This window comes from Coloeus monedula, assembly GCF_965178545.1.
Source record: "Coloeus monedula genome assembly, chromosome: Z".
Lineage (NCBI taxonomy): Eukaryota > Metazoa > Chordata > Aves > Passeriformes > Corvidae > Coloeus > Coloeus monedula.
In genome coordinates this window covers 68,733,055-68,749,097 of record NC_138822.1, presented here as the reverse complement: position 1 = coordinate 68,749,097, position 16,043 = coordinate 68,733,055, and the positions used below count along the sequence as shown (strand labels likewise).

The 16,043-nt window shown below is 41.4% G+C and overlaps 2 protein-coding genes across 2 annotated transcripts in view; both read left to right on the top strand.

Moving 5' to 3' along the window:
• The first annotated feature begins 270 nt into the window (after positions 1 to 270).
• ITGA1 (integrin subunit alpha 1) overlaps positions 271 to 16,043 on the top strand; it is a 74,084-nt gene continuing 58,311 nt past the window's right edge. Inside the window, exon 1 of the mRNA XM_082301255.1 lies at positions 271 to 655. Within this exon, the coding sequence (XP_082157381.1) occupies positions 628 to 655 (28 nt within the window). The 5' untranslated portion in view covers positions 271 to 627. The remainder of the gene's footprint in view (positions 656 to 16,043) is intronic.
• Positions 6,465 to 11,236, top strand: PELO (pelota mRNA surveillance and ribosome rescue factor). Its single transcript, XM_082302023.1, has 2 exons — positions 6,465 to 7,440; positions 8,550 to 11,236. The coding sequence occupies exons 1-2, from the start codon at positions 6,715 to 6,717 to the stop codon at positions 8,979 to 8,981; spliced, it is 1,158 nt and encodes a 385-aa protein (XP_082158149.1). The 5' UTR covers positions 6,465 to 6,714; the 3' UTR covers positions 8,982 to 11,236.

Genomic DNA, 16,043 nt, shown 5'->3' with positions numbered 1-16,043 from the left:
AGAGCCGAGAATGGGGAGGGGGTGGCTGGCTTCCTCTTGCGGGCAAGCGACCGGCCGTAGAGTGCGTTTTTAAGGGGTGATGTCAGAGAAATTAAAACTGAACAGTCAAACACTCCCCCCTACTTCAAGGACGCGTTTCTCCTGTTGGTAAGGCGAGAGAGGTGGCTGTTTAGCACACCCAGCTCACTCTTGCCCTACTGGGACAGGGGCTGGCCGGCGGGAGACACTTATTAATTATGAACGGGGAGATGTCCCTTTAAGGTCTGCTGTGCTCTCTGAGAACTGCAGCCGGAGTGTTTAGTGGGGGAGATTTGGCTTTATTTGTACATCCTAACGCTGGGCTAATTCAACGGGGAGGTTTCCAAGGCTCTGAGATCTTTAGGGGGGTGAGTCGGGGGAAAACTGTGTGCGGTGGGAGGAAGCTAAATTCTCCTTAATGCGAAGAAGCAACGTAAAGACTGGATAACAAACAGGAAATGCCTAACTCGGCTGAGAGGCGGACGGGCGGTGCAGAGCGCTGAGCTCCACCGGCAGCGCAGCTCTGCCGGGCGCGCCGGCGGCAGGACCGCTCCCGCCACCCCTGCCCTCCGCCCGGGCTCCTCGCCCCCGGCTCGCAGGAGCCCAGGCATGGCTGCCTCCTACTGGATGCTGACAGGTGAGGAAAGTCCTGTTTCTGCCTTGCTTTGAAGACTCAGGTCCCTAAAGCAGCCCTGCTCCTGGCGGGAAGCGGGTGAAGCCGCTAGGGTCTGGCACCCAAGGCACGGCGTCCTCCCGCCCCGATCCCTGCCTCGGGAGTGCCCTTCCCGGAGCTGCCCTCCAGCCGCAGCCCGTGAGGGACCTCCTCGGTTTGCCTCTCTCTGGGAACTTTAATCCCTAAACCAATCTTAGAATCTGGGGGGCAAGGGGTGGTTGCTAGATGAGGATGAATGGCTGAGTAGGCATACCGTAATTGAATCTGGCTTGGAAGAAACAAGTTTGTTTGGTTTTGTGGGTTTGGTTTTTGGTTGGTTTTGATCGTTTTTTAAATTAGGATAGCTTTTTTGCTTTCCTCTGTTTGGCTTTCAGACTTCTGACTGGTAAAAGGGAAGTGAGGAAGCACTCACTCCACAGAAAGATGAGTTTATCCGGAGATGGAATATGTAATACTCTCTTTTAGGGGTTCATTGATTGTAAGTGACTTACTTGTTTTTCTAGAAAAAAAGAATACTGCAAGTAACAATCTCCCTAGCTAGTCAGTCTGTAGTAACATTTTGGATCTGAAATCAGGGAAATCCAAGAAGTGGGAAAGAAGCTCAGGCAACACTGGGATTCATGTGCTTGGAAACTTGGACATTGAACTCCCCAGCAGCTCTTGCGCAGGCAAGTAGCACATAGTGAACCTGAAGCAGTTCCCCCTGAAAGAGGCAAAGAAATCAATTTCTAAGAATTGTCCAAATGCAGACAGCAGCAAGTGGGGAAAAGGCAAAACTAGAGTTTTCCCCTCTTCCCTCTGTGCTTATTGTGCAAGACAGAGCAAATTCAGGAAAATGTGAAAATCTGAATATAGCATTTTGGCATGCCATATATAGTTGTTGTTCTTAACTGTCTTTACTACTATTACACAGGGACATACTCCAAAACATGCTTTTGTTTGTGTTGCTTCAAAGAAGGATGCTTTGTAAAGCAGCAACAATTTAGTGTGTCACAACTTCCCTTCACAGTTGCAAAGTTGCCACAGTACTGCTGAAAGATAATTCACCAGTAATGGCAAAAAGGTTTACTGTCAGATAGGAAAACATTCCAAGAGCAAGTCTCATCCAGATTTGCCAGGTGATTACTTTTTTGGTGGTGGTGGCAGGGGGGTTTCTCTTTTAAAAGGTTGGTGGGAAAGAGAATAGACTTAGAAATAAGAGGAGGCATTAGAGATACCAAGAAAAGGATTCAAATTGTCCCTGATAAATAAGAGAAGTAGTCCTACATAAGCAAGTCAAAATGTCATAAAGATATGGACAAGGGGTTTTCTTCGCAAGGAGAACTATAGTGGCATTAAAAATTAATTGAAAAATAAATTACATGCTGCTCTTCCTGAAAAAGAAGAAAAAAGGCAAATAATCTGGCAGATCCTAGGAGACAGAAAGAAACTAGAAGGAAGGAGGTACATAGAGATGTTATGTACTTTTGTGTATTTACATAGATCTTTGTTCTTTTTCAATTCAGCTTGGTTTGATGAGATCTCTGAGAATCTTGACCACAGAAAGTCTGACATGCAAACAGACAGAAGTGCACAGAGAATTGAGAAACTCGATAAGGGCTGAGGAAGATGATCTATGACAAAAGACTGAATGAGTTAGGCTTGTTTATCTAGTAGAAAGAAAACTAAGGTCAAAATGTTGAACATTTCAAATACAACTATTTAATCGAAGTATTATTACTGAGGATATTATTCCAGATGTCAATATTTCTTTGTTTTGTGAGAGCGCTCAGTCATGATTTTCCATATCGCATATGTTGGTTTCCAAAGATATTGATGAATACTTAGTTCTCCATGTCCAACAAAGGACAAAAGAAAATCAGTGTAACTGACTATGCAAAAATTTTAGGGAATATTCAGAAGAATTTTCTCACTCTCAGGTAAAAAATTGCTAGGCTATCAAAAAAACCCCATCCCTGTATAATTTCCTTCACCAGGACTTTTGATGAAGTTGGATGAACAGCTATAAGGGATGGCTGAGTTTACCTCAGCTGTCCTCTGTGTAAGTGGTTTGACTAAGGATCTGCTGAAGTTTTCTCCAGCCCATTTCAACAGATGAGGAAGGAAGAAGTCAGTCTAAAGGGTTCCATTACCTCTAAATGCTTCTTCACTTAACAGTGTTATGCAAAGCCTGTTCCATCCTGGACTTCTCTCCTTATTGGTGATGGTTTTGTTGTACTTATCTTTATTATAGAAAAGATAAAGATAAACAGATAAAGACAGAACTGTATGCAGAAAACGAAGTGGTCTTTGTACAGAGCCTTACAGGCAGGACAGCCACAGACCAAAGTCAAAGCATGCAAAGAGATGTTTTCCCAAGTTTCCCTCTTCATCTTTCTCTTTCATCTTCCTTTGCTCTTGCACAATAATGTCCAACATTTCTCAGCAGACTTCGCCCTATATTAGAGATTCTTTCCCATTAGTTTTTCTTTTCCAGGATGTGAGTATGTTTGCATGAATTCTAGCTGAAGTGGCTATAATATGGAGGAGAGAGGATTTCCTAAAAACATGACCTCTCCTCTCTAAAATCTGTAGATAACCCATCTCCATAAAATAGATGACCAAGAATTGAAGATGTATGGCAGTGTGTCTCAAACATTTTCAGAATAATAAACTTAGATAACCAGCATGGCTCCAAAATCCCTGTGAATATACACTATCACCATTTTCATCTTATCTTGAATTGTACTTAAAAAGATCAAAAAACGGATGACAAATTACTGCAATTATTAGTACCTAGTGATTTATTGCAAGAGCGGTTAGGTCCTACACATAGTCTCTCAATCTTTTACCAAGACAGGAGCAGGCTATGCAATTTTGTACTTTTATGTTAACACTGTATGTAGAGTTAAAACTACCCACTTGTTTTGGCTCTACTATGGTCAAATTCATCTCTCTCCCTGCCATGAGCAAAATTAGAATGAACTTAGAAACTTATATGGTTCTTATTTTTTTTGAGATGTTTTTCTTCTACTGCTCATACTTTTGACATACTCAAATAATAATACCCACTATTTACATTTTACCAGAGAAGGCAAAGCATCATCACTAGTAAATATTTTCCTTCGTAAGCTGACAACAGTCTTGCTGATAGTGGATACATCATTGAAGTTTACAGTTGCCAATAAATATTTGTGGATCAGTGTTCATAACTCTATAAATCTTACAACTTGCTGTTTGAGAAGAGGCCCATATCAAAATGTCTCTACCACGTAAAATTTTGAGTGGAAATTTTGTTACAAAGTTTTTTTTCTTTGGTTGTGGTTTTGTTTGTTGTGAGATTTTTACTTTTGGGGTGGGTGTGGGTGGATGGGTGTGCATGTGTGTTATTGTGGGGGTTTTTTAATGCAGCGAGCCACCTATTTTTCTGAATTGAACATTTATTTTCTACTGGATAGTACTGGATGGCAACTTGCAACCTTTATCTAAAATATATTGCATCTCCAGGGATGTGAGGCTGCTTGTAAAAATTCGATTGGAGCGAATAAGCACAGAAAAGTTTGTAAATACACAGCAGTAAAAGAATAAAAAGTAAAATACATTTTAATGTGGAAAGTAAACATGCACAACTATTTTTTCTTGAAAGAACAGCATGAGGTCAACCCTTGCAATTTTATAGTTGCAAAGAACATAAAGAACATGTGCCATAAATTCACCATTAAGCATTTATAAAGATAAGTGAAAGGAACTCCTAAAGTAAAGTTGAATGCACGCTCTCTCCTGAAGGAAAGCTGAATGCAGAAGCTCTCTGCCTCTGTTTTTGCACTAAAATATTAATGCAAAATTATTAGTATGTACAAGTTCCAGTTAAACAAACAGTTACTTACACATGTGGTTATGTTATATTCCCTTGGGTGGTCCTGCTTGGACTATTCATGCTAACAGAGTTATGCATGTGTACTCACAGGAAGAGAGTCTGAGGTCTGATAAATAAATCCTATTATGTAATATCTGATAAAGTTGTTTTTACACAAGTATCAAGCTTAGGGAAAAGGAACGCACATTACTGGGCCAGATCTGAGTTCACTGTCCTGTCACAACTGTCTAGAGCTAGATACTTCAGAGAAATTTATAGGTACACCATAATGGGAGAAATGGATTATTTTTGCTCACAGTAGCCTTGTATCTCAAAAAATTCTTGACTCCAAAGCCTTTCCAAGTCAGCAAATTCCATAATCCACAGTGGGTTGTTTTTTCATTTAAAAAAATAGCTAATAGAAACCAGAAACTTCCTTACAGCCACCTTCTCATCTGTAAGAAGATACCCTCATGCTTTTCTGTTACCAGACTGTGTAGTCGTTCCAAACTTAACGTATCTGTTGCAACTGCCCTGACACACTTAGCATGGCACATTAGTGTGCCTACTTTGTCAACCCTTTTTTATTTAATCATTTCTCATGCAAGCATTTTTTTTATATTCTCCATTCATTTCCTTGTTCTACATTCATTCTGCAATGGAGTTTTAGTGACATATTCTGTTTCAAAAATAAGCCACAGAACTTTGAATCACAGAATTATAGATTTTTAAGGGGTTGGAATGGACATTAAAGATCATCTAGTCCCAACACACTAGATCAGCTTGCTCAAGGTCTTATCCAGCCAGTGCTAGGGTTGGGGCAACGAGAACCTCTCTGGGCAACCAGGGTTTAGACATTATTCTAGTGTCTAACCACCCTCAAAGAAAAATTTCCTATTACATAACTTAAATTTCCCTTCTTCTAGTTTGTACCCATTACTCATTGTCCTGTCACTACAGTTCCTGATGAAGAATCCCTCTCCATCTTCCCTCTTCCCCTTCAGAGACTGGAAGGTTGCTATGAGGTCTCACATAACCTTCCCTTCTTCTCCAATATTCCTCTCTTCTTGTATAGTAATACAACTTTTTATTATTTCTGGTTTGTTACACTTGTCTAGAGTGCAAATTGAGCTGGGTAGTGATGGTTCAGGTCTGTTTTCTTTGCAAATATCACTTATGTGTGTTTTAGCAAGGCATGTTACTTCTCTACGCGAATATCAAGCTTCATCTGAAATGTGCTTATCTGCCTCTCTAGGGTGTCAGAACTCGAAGGAAGCCAGTCAAGGTTCAGTACTGGCTGCAGCGTAGCTTGCAAATTTAACAAAAACATTTTAAACCGGAATTCGGTTTAAGAGCAGGGTCCAAGTTCAGGTTCTGGTGTTGTTTGCGTCTGGTTTTCATTTCCACGGGTGACGGCTGCCTCGGTCCGCCTCAGCCAGGCGGCGGCGGCTGCTGCCGGGTGGAACTGCAGTCTCCTGGCTCCTTGGCACTCGCTGAACCACGGAACTGTAACTCTCGCCTCTTTCGCCATCTGCACCTGTAACTTTCCACAGCTGCTTGGCTTTGGCAGTTTGGTTTTCGTTTGCTTTTTTTTTTCTCTCCTGTTTTCAAACACGGTGCGGCACGGTGTTAGGAGCCTTTAGGAGTTTGGACCGCCGCTGTAAAGCGCTGGAGAGGAAGGACAAACGCGGGGGAGATCCCCTCCCGGCGAGGCAGTAGCCGACTTCCATTGCTCGCAGCACTCGGCAGCAGCGCGGCTGCTTCCCAGTCCCCCGCCCTCACACCGCCCCGGCACTTTTCCTTCCGCAGGATGAAGCCTCGCGACGCGCCGGCAGCTTACCGCACACAGCGCGCGCCCCCGGCGCCACTCCCGCGCGGCGCCCCGCGCATGCGCCGGGCCTGCGGTGACGGGGCGGGGCCTCCCGGCGGCGCCTTAGAGGCGAGCGGGCTCTGTGCTCATGCGCCGGCTGTGGACGCCGCGCGTGCGCGTAGGGGCCGGCGGCGGGCGCCGGAGGGCCGTGGGTGCTGAGGGAGGGCCGCTTGGGTGTCCGTCCGTCCGAGAGTCTGTTCGTCCGGGAGTGTGCGGCCCGCCGGCTCTAGCCCTCAGCGTGTCCTCCCGGGGCAGGCCTGCTGCCCGCTGCTGCTGTGACACAGGAGAAGCCGGAGAGCGAAGCGGGGAACCGCCAGGATGAAGCTGGTGAGGAAGGACCTGGAGAAGGATAATGCGGGGCAGGTGACGCTGATCCCCGAGGAGCCCGAGGACATGTGGCACACTTACAACCTGCTGCAGGTGGGTGACAGCCTCCGCGCCTCCACCATCCGCAAGGTGCAGACCGAGTCGTCCACGGGCAGCGTGGGCAGCAACCGCATCCGCACCACCCTCACCCTCTGCGTGGAGACCATCGACTTCGACTCGCAGGCCTGCCAGCTGCGGGTTAAGGGCACGAATATCCAAGAGAATGAGTATGTGAAGATGGGCGCCTACCACACCATCGAACTGGAGCCCAACCGGCAGTTCACCCTGGCAAAGAAGCAGTGGGACAGCGTGGTGCTGGAGCGCATCGAGCAGGCCTGCGACCCGGCCTGGAGCGCCGATGTGGCAGCCGTGGTCATGCAGGAAGGGTTGGCTCACGTCTGCCTGGTCACCCCGAGCATGACGCTTACTCGTGCCAAGGTGGAGGTGAACATCCCCCGCAAGCGGAAGGGGAACTGCAGTCAGCACGACCGGGCTCTGGAGAGGTTTTACGAGCAGGTGGTGCAAGCCATCCAGAGGCATATCAACTTTGAGGTGGTGAAGTGTGTACTGGTGGCTAGCCCAGGCTTCGTGCGGGAGCAGTTTTGTGACTACATGTTCCAGCAGGCAGTCAAGACTGACAACAAACTTCTGCTGGAGAACAGGTCCAAGTTCCTACAGGTAAGGAGCTAAGCAGTCACCAGAGTGGGTAAAAAGAGGTTTGAGAGTTGTGTGTGATAGTAAAAGGTAGTTACATGGGAAATAAGTCAGTAAAGAAAATAAATTTCTGAGTGAGCATCATGAGGAAATTATTCTCGTGCCTCCCAAACTATAAGGGAGTTGTGTGTGGTACCAGGGATGGTTTCTGTCTAGGATACCTTAATGTGGTGTAGAGAAAGTAATAGATATTTCAAACTCCCTGTAAAGATATATATACTCCTCAACTAAGTGTGAAGTGCAAGTTGGAAAATACTTTGCACTGTTACTCTGTCACACTGTATAGCATGCTTGTTTAATAACAGTTTTCTTGAGATTTTTTTTAAAGTACCTGGATGTGGTATAGGTTAGTGAATTTTGTTGTTAGTTTTGTACTACATAGTTAAAGGCTGTGCATTTTGCCTTGTTTCTTAGTCATCTCACTGATTGAGTGGGTGGGGGTGTTAGCCTTATACTGAAATAGGCATAGTCAGAGCCTAAAATAAGTTTTCATAAGGATACTTGTATAATTTTTAGGTTGGAGTACCCCTGTAATCTGGGGGCAGGGGGAGTGAAGTTGGTCCCAGTGCTTAATGGTCCCAGTATTTAGGAGACCCAGTGCACCATGTTTAGCAAAGTGATAACAGTGAGAAGTTTTAATGTACTTCACAGCTTTGCAAGCCTAGTAATTATGCAGCTAGAGCTGATGCTTTTACGTTATATACCTGCAGTCTTAAGGGGCCTTCCTTTTCTTGAATGCTTTAAAAAAGAGACAGCCCTAGATCTTAGTTTCTTAGTAATTTCAAGTAGCCTTACCTTGGGAACTGTTGAGAGCAGCTTGCATATTTAACCCAGCCTTTGAATAAGAGAGACAGTTGTCTTGTGCTTCTTAAAAGACAGTTCATGGGATTTCGTATAGGCTTCAGGTTGCAGGAGAGATTCTTTAAGTTTTGTGTTTCAAGAAGGAGCTAAGTTCCCCAAATAACTATCAAGATTATTATTACATATCATAGAGGATGTTTGTGATTGGTTAATCAAGAAAATGGTCCTTTTACTTTAAAAACACCAAACTTTTGACTTTGTTTTCACTCTAGGTCCACTCTTCCTCAGGACATAAATACGCACTGAAGGAAGCACTCTGCGACCCAGCTGTAACTAGCCGTCTTTCTGACACTAAGGCAGCTGGTGAGGTCAAAGCCTTAGATGACTTCTATAAAATGCTGCAGCACGAGCCTGACCGGGCTTTTTATGGGCTGAAACATGTGGAGAAGGCCAATGAAGCCATGGCCATTGATACCCTGCTGATCAGTGATGAGCTTTTTCGGCACCAGGATGTGGCTACACGTGCCCGATACGTTAAATTGGTAGATAGCGTACGGGAGAACATGGGCACAGTACGCATTTTCTCCAGCCTCCATGTGTCTGGAGAGCAGCTGGGCCAGCTGACAGGGGTGGCAGCCATCCTGCGCTTTCCTGTTGCTGAACTCTCTGACCAGGAAGATGAATCTAGCTCTGAAGAGGATTGATAACATTGCTTTCGTCCCACAGTTTCTTTTCCATGTCATGTTGCAGTGACGTTAAAGGCCCTCCCAACCTGAGTACTGTGTGCAGATGTACTGTGATGTGTAATTAGAAGGTTTTAATAGTAAACATATGCATACATTTATATAGCTTTACTCGGCACACTACTTGATACTGATCTATGGTAATAATTACTGGTATGCCATGCAAAGCTGACTGTTCTTGCAGATCTGGATCACCAGCAGTACAAGAAACTAATTTGACTCCCCCAATGCTGCTTAGTCTGCATGTTAAGGCAGACTGCTAACTTAGTGAAATGTGTAGGAAAAAATAGTAAACTAACAAGGACAGATTCATGTTATTTCTGTTCAAATGCTTGAAAAGAGTATTGCAAAACAAATGTAAACTTCTTCATGGAAGACCTGTCAAAAATGTGCTTGATCTTCATAGGAACTCCCTCTTCTTCGTAAGATGTGTCAAAGGAATGGGGTCAACATTATCTCTTAGAGCTTTGTGTGGTGGTGTTGTAAGTCTAACCACTTAAATACTTCTGTGAAACACTTGACACAATCTTTTAGGAACTAGACCCTTTAAGTTAACCATTTCTTCGCTAACATGATAGTAGCATCTGCAGGACAAATAGTAGATCTCAGTGCACCAGTTAAATTATCTTTTTGAATGTTGTTACCTGGGGAAATTGTCCTGAAGACTAACAAGGTGTCTTGACTGTATTCTGCTGAATTGGCATTATTTAGCACCCAGTTCTGAGAAAGTATGGGAAAAAGCTTAGAAAATCAGGACTTTAATTTCCACTAGGAATCTTTTGATAGCAAGTAGTTTAGGTAGGTTTCTAACCTGGTATTCTATTTGCCTATCTCTTTCAAAACATACATAAGCTGGGATACAGAAATAAAGATGACACAATTATAAATCAAACTTCAGCTTAAGATTGTGGTAGCTGTAAAAGTGCAAATTGCCTTTTCAATTATTTGATCTGCTCAAAGTACTGAGAGCCACAAAGAGTTTTGTGTCTTCACCAGGCAGTAAATCTTAGGCTGAGGAAGCAAACTGTTTTCAAATTCAGACATAACCTGTGGTTGTATTTTTCAAGCCAATATTTGATGATGTGGCTTGTGTGTGTAAATAGGCATTCCTTTTTTAAAACGTGGTGGAAGACGAGAACAGGAACCACAGAAGAATTCTGTAATATGGAAAGTGTCAAAGGAGTGGAGCATTAAAAAATAAAACCACCAAAACTCCTACTCTAGGCACAATATTTTAGGAAAATCATTTTTAAGGGTAGTCCCCTATGTTCATGGTGCCAATCCTTTGAATTTAATATCATCTATTGGTAGCTGAAACATTAGTCTAAACTTCTTGAATAGAGAAGTATTTTTGAATTAAAGCCATCTCCCCTTTTCTACATTATCCACACAGTCTAAGGAATTCTTGAACAGAACTTACATTAGAGCTGTAACACTTTGATTCTTCTTCCACTGAAGACAAGGAAGCCCATTGAGACACTTGTTTACAGTCAGCTTGCACACATAAATTTTATTATTTGAGCTTTGCATTTTTGTCTTGAATGATGTTGGGTGCCGCAAATCAAAGAAGGCTCAGGTAGGCTTTCTTTACCAGTTAAGACTGCTTAAATTAATTAATTTTTTTTTTAACTTGCCTAAGTTGATCATACACTTTTCCAGCTAGAAAGCACCTTGATTCCGGCTGTATCTAATTTAATGTAAAAAATATAGGAAACAGGAGAAAGTGACCAGGAAATAGTAATTATATGCAGCAAATTATGGCCTTAAACTCATGTCTGAACAAGTCATTAATTCCTCCAGGCTGTTATAGGATGGTATAGTAGTATATTCCCTTTTTCTAAGTAATGTCAGTTTGTTGCGGTTGTACACAAATGACACATTCAAATTTGTAGTACACCAGAAATTCTTAATTTATTTCTCAGCAAACTCTCTGAAAGACAAATCAAACTGTTCTTTGGTTGTGGGATGGATGACTATTTTGTCAAGACCAAGTTGGTTCCAATTATTCCATTTTAAACCAGAAATTATGAAGAGTTTTTGCTGTGTACTGCGTGATTACAGTGGCGATTTTGTGTTTTGTTCCTGTAGTTACTACCAAGGAAAGAAGTGGCCTTTTTTTGTGTGTGTTTGGTTTTTCTTTCATCTGTTAAGAAAATGTGAAAATAGTGATTCTTTGAATTATTTACACTTAGAATTAAAAATCTGCCATGACTTTATATTGGTGTATTTTTATTTTCGTTTGGCTATTGCTATCATGTTGTTAAGTCTCTGAAGGAAATACACATGGAATTGCCCGAACTATGGAAGGATGGGATTTTTTTTTTTTTTTTTGGTAAGCATTTTTGTAGTAAAATAAATATACAATCACTATATATACAAATGCATCCTGTTTCAGGAAACAGCTTAAGGGCTTGGTATTGAAAGTGGGCTGTGTTCAGTAGTTGCAGATGCTTGACCTGGCCAGGTTCCAGGGTTGCTAGTGTCTTCCACATGTCAAGGAATTTTGATTAGTTGAAAAGTCCATATTGACAAAGTTGCTTGTGTGTGTTGGTGTGTGTAGATAACACTTGCACAGAAGATGCATGCTGTCGGTAGATCAAAGGAGTGAGTGCTGTAGCCATGGGAAAACATCTGTTGTGTCTGTTGTTTGGAACTAAACATACATGAACTAAAAAATATATTTTGAAGTGTTTCCATTTAGTTTAGGATTAAATTCGGCCATAATTCTGTGAATTAATAGTGTGATTTAGCTTCCAGTTTTTCAGTTCCCGAAATGAATAAAGACACATTGTCGGACTTCTTAAAGCTTGTTACATTTGGTAGGAAGAAAGCTTTAAAAAGTATCATGAAATCATATTGATCTTGAACCCTGCTGTGCTGTACAAGTCAAATAAATTTATTCATTTATTCATTTGCCTCTGGCAAACTTATATTTTGGAACAGGCCCCAGTTTCTTGGTTCTGTCACCTTTAGCATTTAAATCCACTTATCATACACATTTTTGTGGTTATTTATCAGCTAGTTTGGTACAAAATGCAAGGTCACCACCAGCTAGAAACCAAAACAATCCTACTAATTACAAGGCAAAACAAAAGATAACTCTTTCAGTAAAATTGTACAGCATTTAACTGTGCTTGACTAGAGAATTCCTCATCTCCCTCCTCCTGTCTTCACCCCTCTATAAGTACAAGGCCAGTAATAAATGGTCTTGGGACCATCAGTGTAACAAGAGTCCATAGCTCTGCAGTTTAATTTGTGATGGGACTAGGCATAATGTTTATAAAGCCATGTAAATGTCTAAAGTAATTTCCATTTGCTACTGTTCTCTCATAGGTTAAATAGCCCTGAACTTTAAAACTAACTTACCCTTTGAAAATTTCTTATAACTTCTGAGCTGCTGACCTTGGTTTGCTTTCTTTGGTGAAGGTACATTATAGCTCGCTTCTCGTTGGACTAATATATCTCTTAAGCCTCTCAAATTTCTTTCTGGAAGCTAGATTATACATCCAGAAAACTGTACTCATATGCATTTGTCTCTTAGATCACCGAGTCCATTCACTTCTCTTTTTCAAGAAAAGAAGCCTGTTTTATAAAGGAATAGACACTGAGTTTTGCAGGAAAAACCCCCATATTCTCAGAATGTGTTTTTATTTTAAGCCATATTTCTACAGTGTGTGGTCTTTTGCTTCTACAAAAGGTCTAAGAAAGCAATTTTTAAAGTGTGAAGCAGTAATTAAAAGGTTTGCATTTAGGAATCTTTGTAACTAAAATGGGAATCACTACAGGAGACATAGTAACAAAAAAAGGAAGGAATTACTTCAGAAAAGTACTTAATTATGCCTTTTTTAGATATGGCAAAACTTCAGACTTGATTTTTTTCTTGCATCAGTTGCTTTAATCTGAAGATTTATCAGTTCTGATTTGATTTAGCAGATAGTGAGGAGAGGGTGGTGACAGGGCATTGCAGTAGATAATTTTCCAGTATCTGTGTTGCTCCTGTAATGGCCACAACTTGCTTTTAGGGACTGCTTCATTCAGATTTTGCATGGAAAAGAAGTATTTTGAAATGTCATTATTCTGCAAATATAGGATTAAGAAAATGCCTAACCATTTGGGTCTTGTGATAATTATGATTCTTAATTCAGGCTCCGACAGGCATTGAGCCTGGGCTGTTTCAGCAGTGGAAAGAGTAAACACAGGCTGTGAAGCTTCTTGTGTGACAGTTGCCCAAAGACTTGCTGAATAAGTGTAATGTTTAGTCCTGCCACATTTTTTATGCTTGACTCAAGTAGGGCATTGACTTGGATTTGAGGATAACTGCTCTTATGATACAGAATATAAAGGAAAGAAATATCTTCAGTCTAGCAACCAAACTGTGCAGTTGACTGTTTTAGAAATGCTCTATAGCTTTTCTGTGAAAAAATTGACTCCTTAGGTGTCTTACCCTAAAATAAAGTGTGAGGAAAAGGTTCCTGAAATCATAGTTGGTTTTTTGTTGTCTGAAAATAATTCTTCCTTTTGTCCCACTTGAGGGCTATATAAGAAACAGAGAAGGGAGTGGTATCAGAGCAGCCCTTTCTTCCAAATCAGTGTCTTCTGGGACACGCAACATGAAGCAGCAACTTTCAAGCCCTGCCAGCTCTTGTCAGTTTTTGCTATATCAATCTTTAATTTATTGCCGTCTTTTTGGGAAATGCTACATTCACAGCTAATGTAATTGCTGTCATGCTGCTCTAATAATTACTTAGAAGTCAAATTAGAGCTGATCATGAATCCTCTGGCAAAGTAGCTGTTCCATTAGAGAATGTTAATTAGTTGAAACCAGTCCTCTTTTTTAGGAATGTTCATACCAGACATGATGGGAAGTGTTTTCTCTGGTCCAAAATGGAATTCCTAGTCAAAGCCAAGCCTGGAATAGCAAAGAAAGAGTGTGGGTAGGGGTTTAAGAAGTCATATGGAGCAGAAGATACAAACCTTAAGACCATTTTCTCCTTCATAGTTAACACTAGGCTAAAGGTGCTCCCTTTTCTGTTAGTGTCATTGGTAAGTACAACTTCCACATTGAGCAAATAAATGTTTTTATATCTTGTCTGAGATATCTAAATCACAATTGGCTCAGACATGATATCTATCTCATGGGATGAAGGAGGCAATTTTCAGAGTTCTGGTTTGAATGTGAAAGGAAAATAATTGAAAGCTAGGACTGTTCCTGCCAAACACATGTCAGCTGTAGTCTTTTCAGAAAAAAGCCCTGAATAGTGTTCCCTGGTTCAAAAAGATTTTGGACCTGATGGCAAATCTGCTTTTAAAGATGGGCAGATTCTTTCCCATTCAGTACTTTTTGTTTGATTAGAACAAATACTTTAGCACACTTTTTGCTGAAAGGGTTTGTATGCAAAGGGGTGTGTGTGTAGTAAGAAAAAAGCTAACTTGACTCTTGGGTTGTAGTTGCTTTGGTAGCTGAAGGATTGGCTCAGGATGCAGGATTGATAATTATCTTCAGGACTCAAAGATTTGTTTACTGTAGGAGGAACTTGGTAGCAAATGATATATTTGGGAAGTCTGACAGTTGTATGCTCATGGATGTTTGCTTCAATGGTTTCTGAAGCTCTGAAACCTACAGCAGGTTTTGCTGAAGAAAATTGACTTTTCTTTGACCTGCAGTGTTCAGTCTGGTGACTTCAAGCATTTTAGGTAAATAGTTTAGTTTAAGTGTGAGAGAAATTAATTAATTGCATTTGTTTATCTTGCCCAAACAGATACCATAAGACCACTTCCATTTGGTAAAGAGAGCTGGTGTATCCCATATGATTTATTCCTCTTCTGGGTGGAAATTGCCATTCTGAGATAGGCTGTCTTAAGAGAAGCTGAAATGGATTTTGCAGAAACAGTGCTGGGTGAACATTGGCTGTCTGCCAGGACAGTCAAGTCTCCTGGGGCAGTGGCTGCAAGGCTGTGTGTAGGAGCTACTGGGACAGCAGTGGTGAGAGGCAGAAAAAGAGCAGCTGTCTCCTGAGGGACCTTTTCCAAGTTCCAGAGCTGTGAGGAAAGATAAAAAGCTATGGTTTAATGGAAAACATGAGATGCTGTTTTGGGTATGCGACTTCTTCCCCAAAGGGAGACACAGTGGATGTTTGAAATATCTGTACTTAGTTCTAACAACTCATGCTCAGTTGAGGGTAAGATGCCAGCTGATGTGATTAAGCTCTGTGTGTGTGTCTGTGGGAGAGGAGCTTTGAGCCTGAGATGGAGACTAGAGATATTGAGACCTTGCTAATCCTCTTACTATGGAGCAATTTCTGGCCACCCGGCTATTGCTGTATCTGAGGCTTATGAAAGACTGTCTTTGTTCTCCTTTCATACCTGTCTGAAAGCCACCTTCTTTTTCAAAAATACTGCTTTGTGAAACAAACACCTCAGCTGTGTTGTGTTGTCAGTCTGTGTGATAGGCAAAGGGAAAATTTCTAGACAGACATTTAAAAAAAACCCAAACCAATTGAAGCTGATTGAAATAAACCTTACAGACTTTTTGAGGGGGTACCTAGTAAGAAGAAAAAGAGAAAGACAGATGAAACAGTATGTAAAAAGGTTTGTTGGTGGCTTTTTAAGAGTTTTTCAGGTCACTTCAACTAAGATATAAAGACTAGTAAGTCAAATGACAAGTTTTTAGACCTTTTCTCTAGAAATCCCCAGAAATCAGTTATTAAAACTCCATTAATACATAGTCAAGCATTGTGATCTTGATAAATGATCATGGCCTAAACTGTTTCAAGCTGTCTGCATTTATCCAAGTGTAGATTTGCATGGTCCTGTGTATTGTTCTTACAAGACAAAGTGTTTTGTTATGAACAAAGATAAGTGTACAGAAAAAACAAAATCTTGATAGTGCTGACAACTGTGCGTCCAGCCTTTCCTAATTTTGAATACTTGTCTAAATAGATTATACAAATTTATAATTGACTATTTTTTTTTTTTTTGAAAGAGTATGGAAATTGTCACTGAAAAAATGCTTAGGGCTTTAGG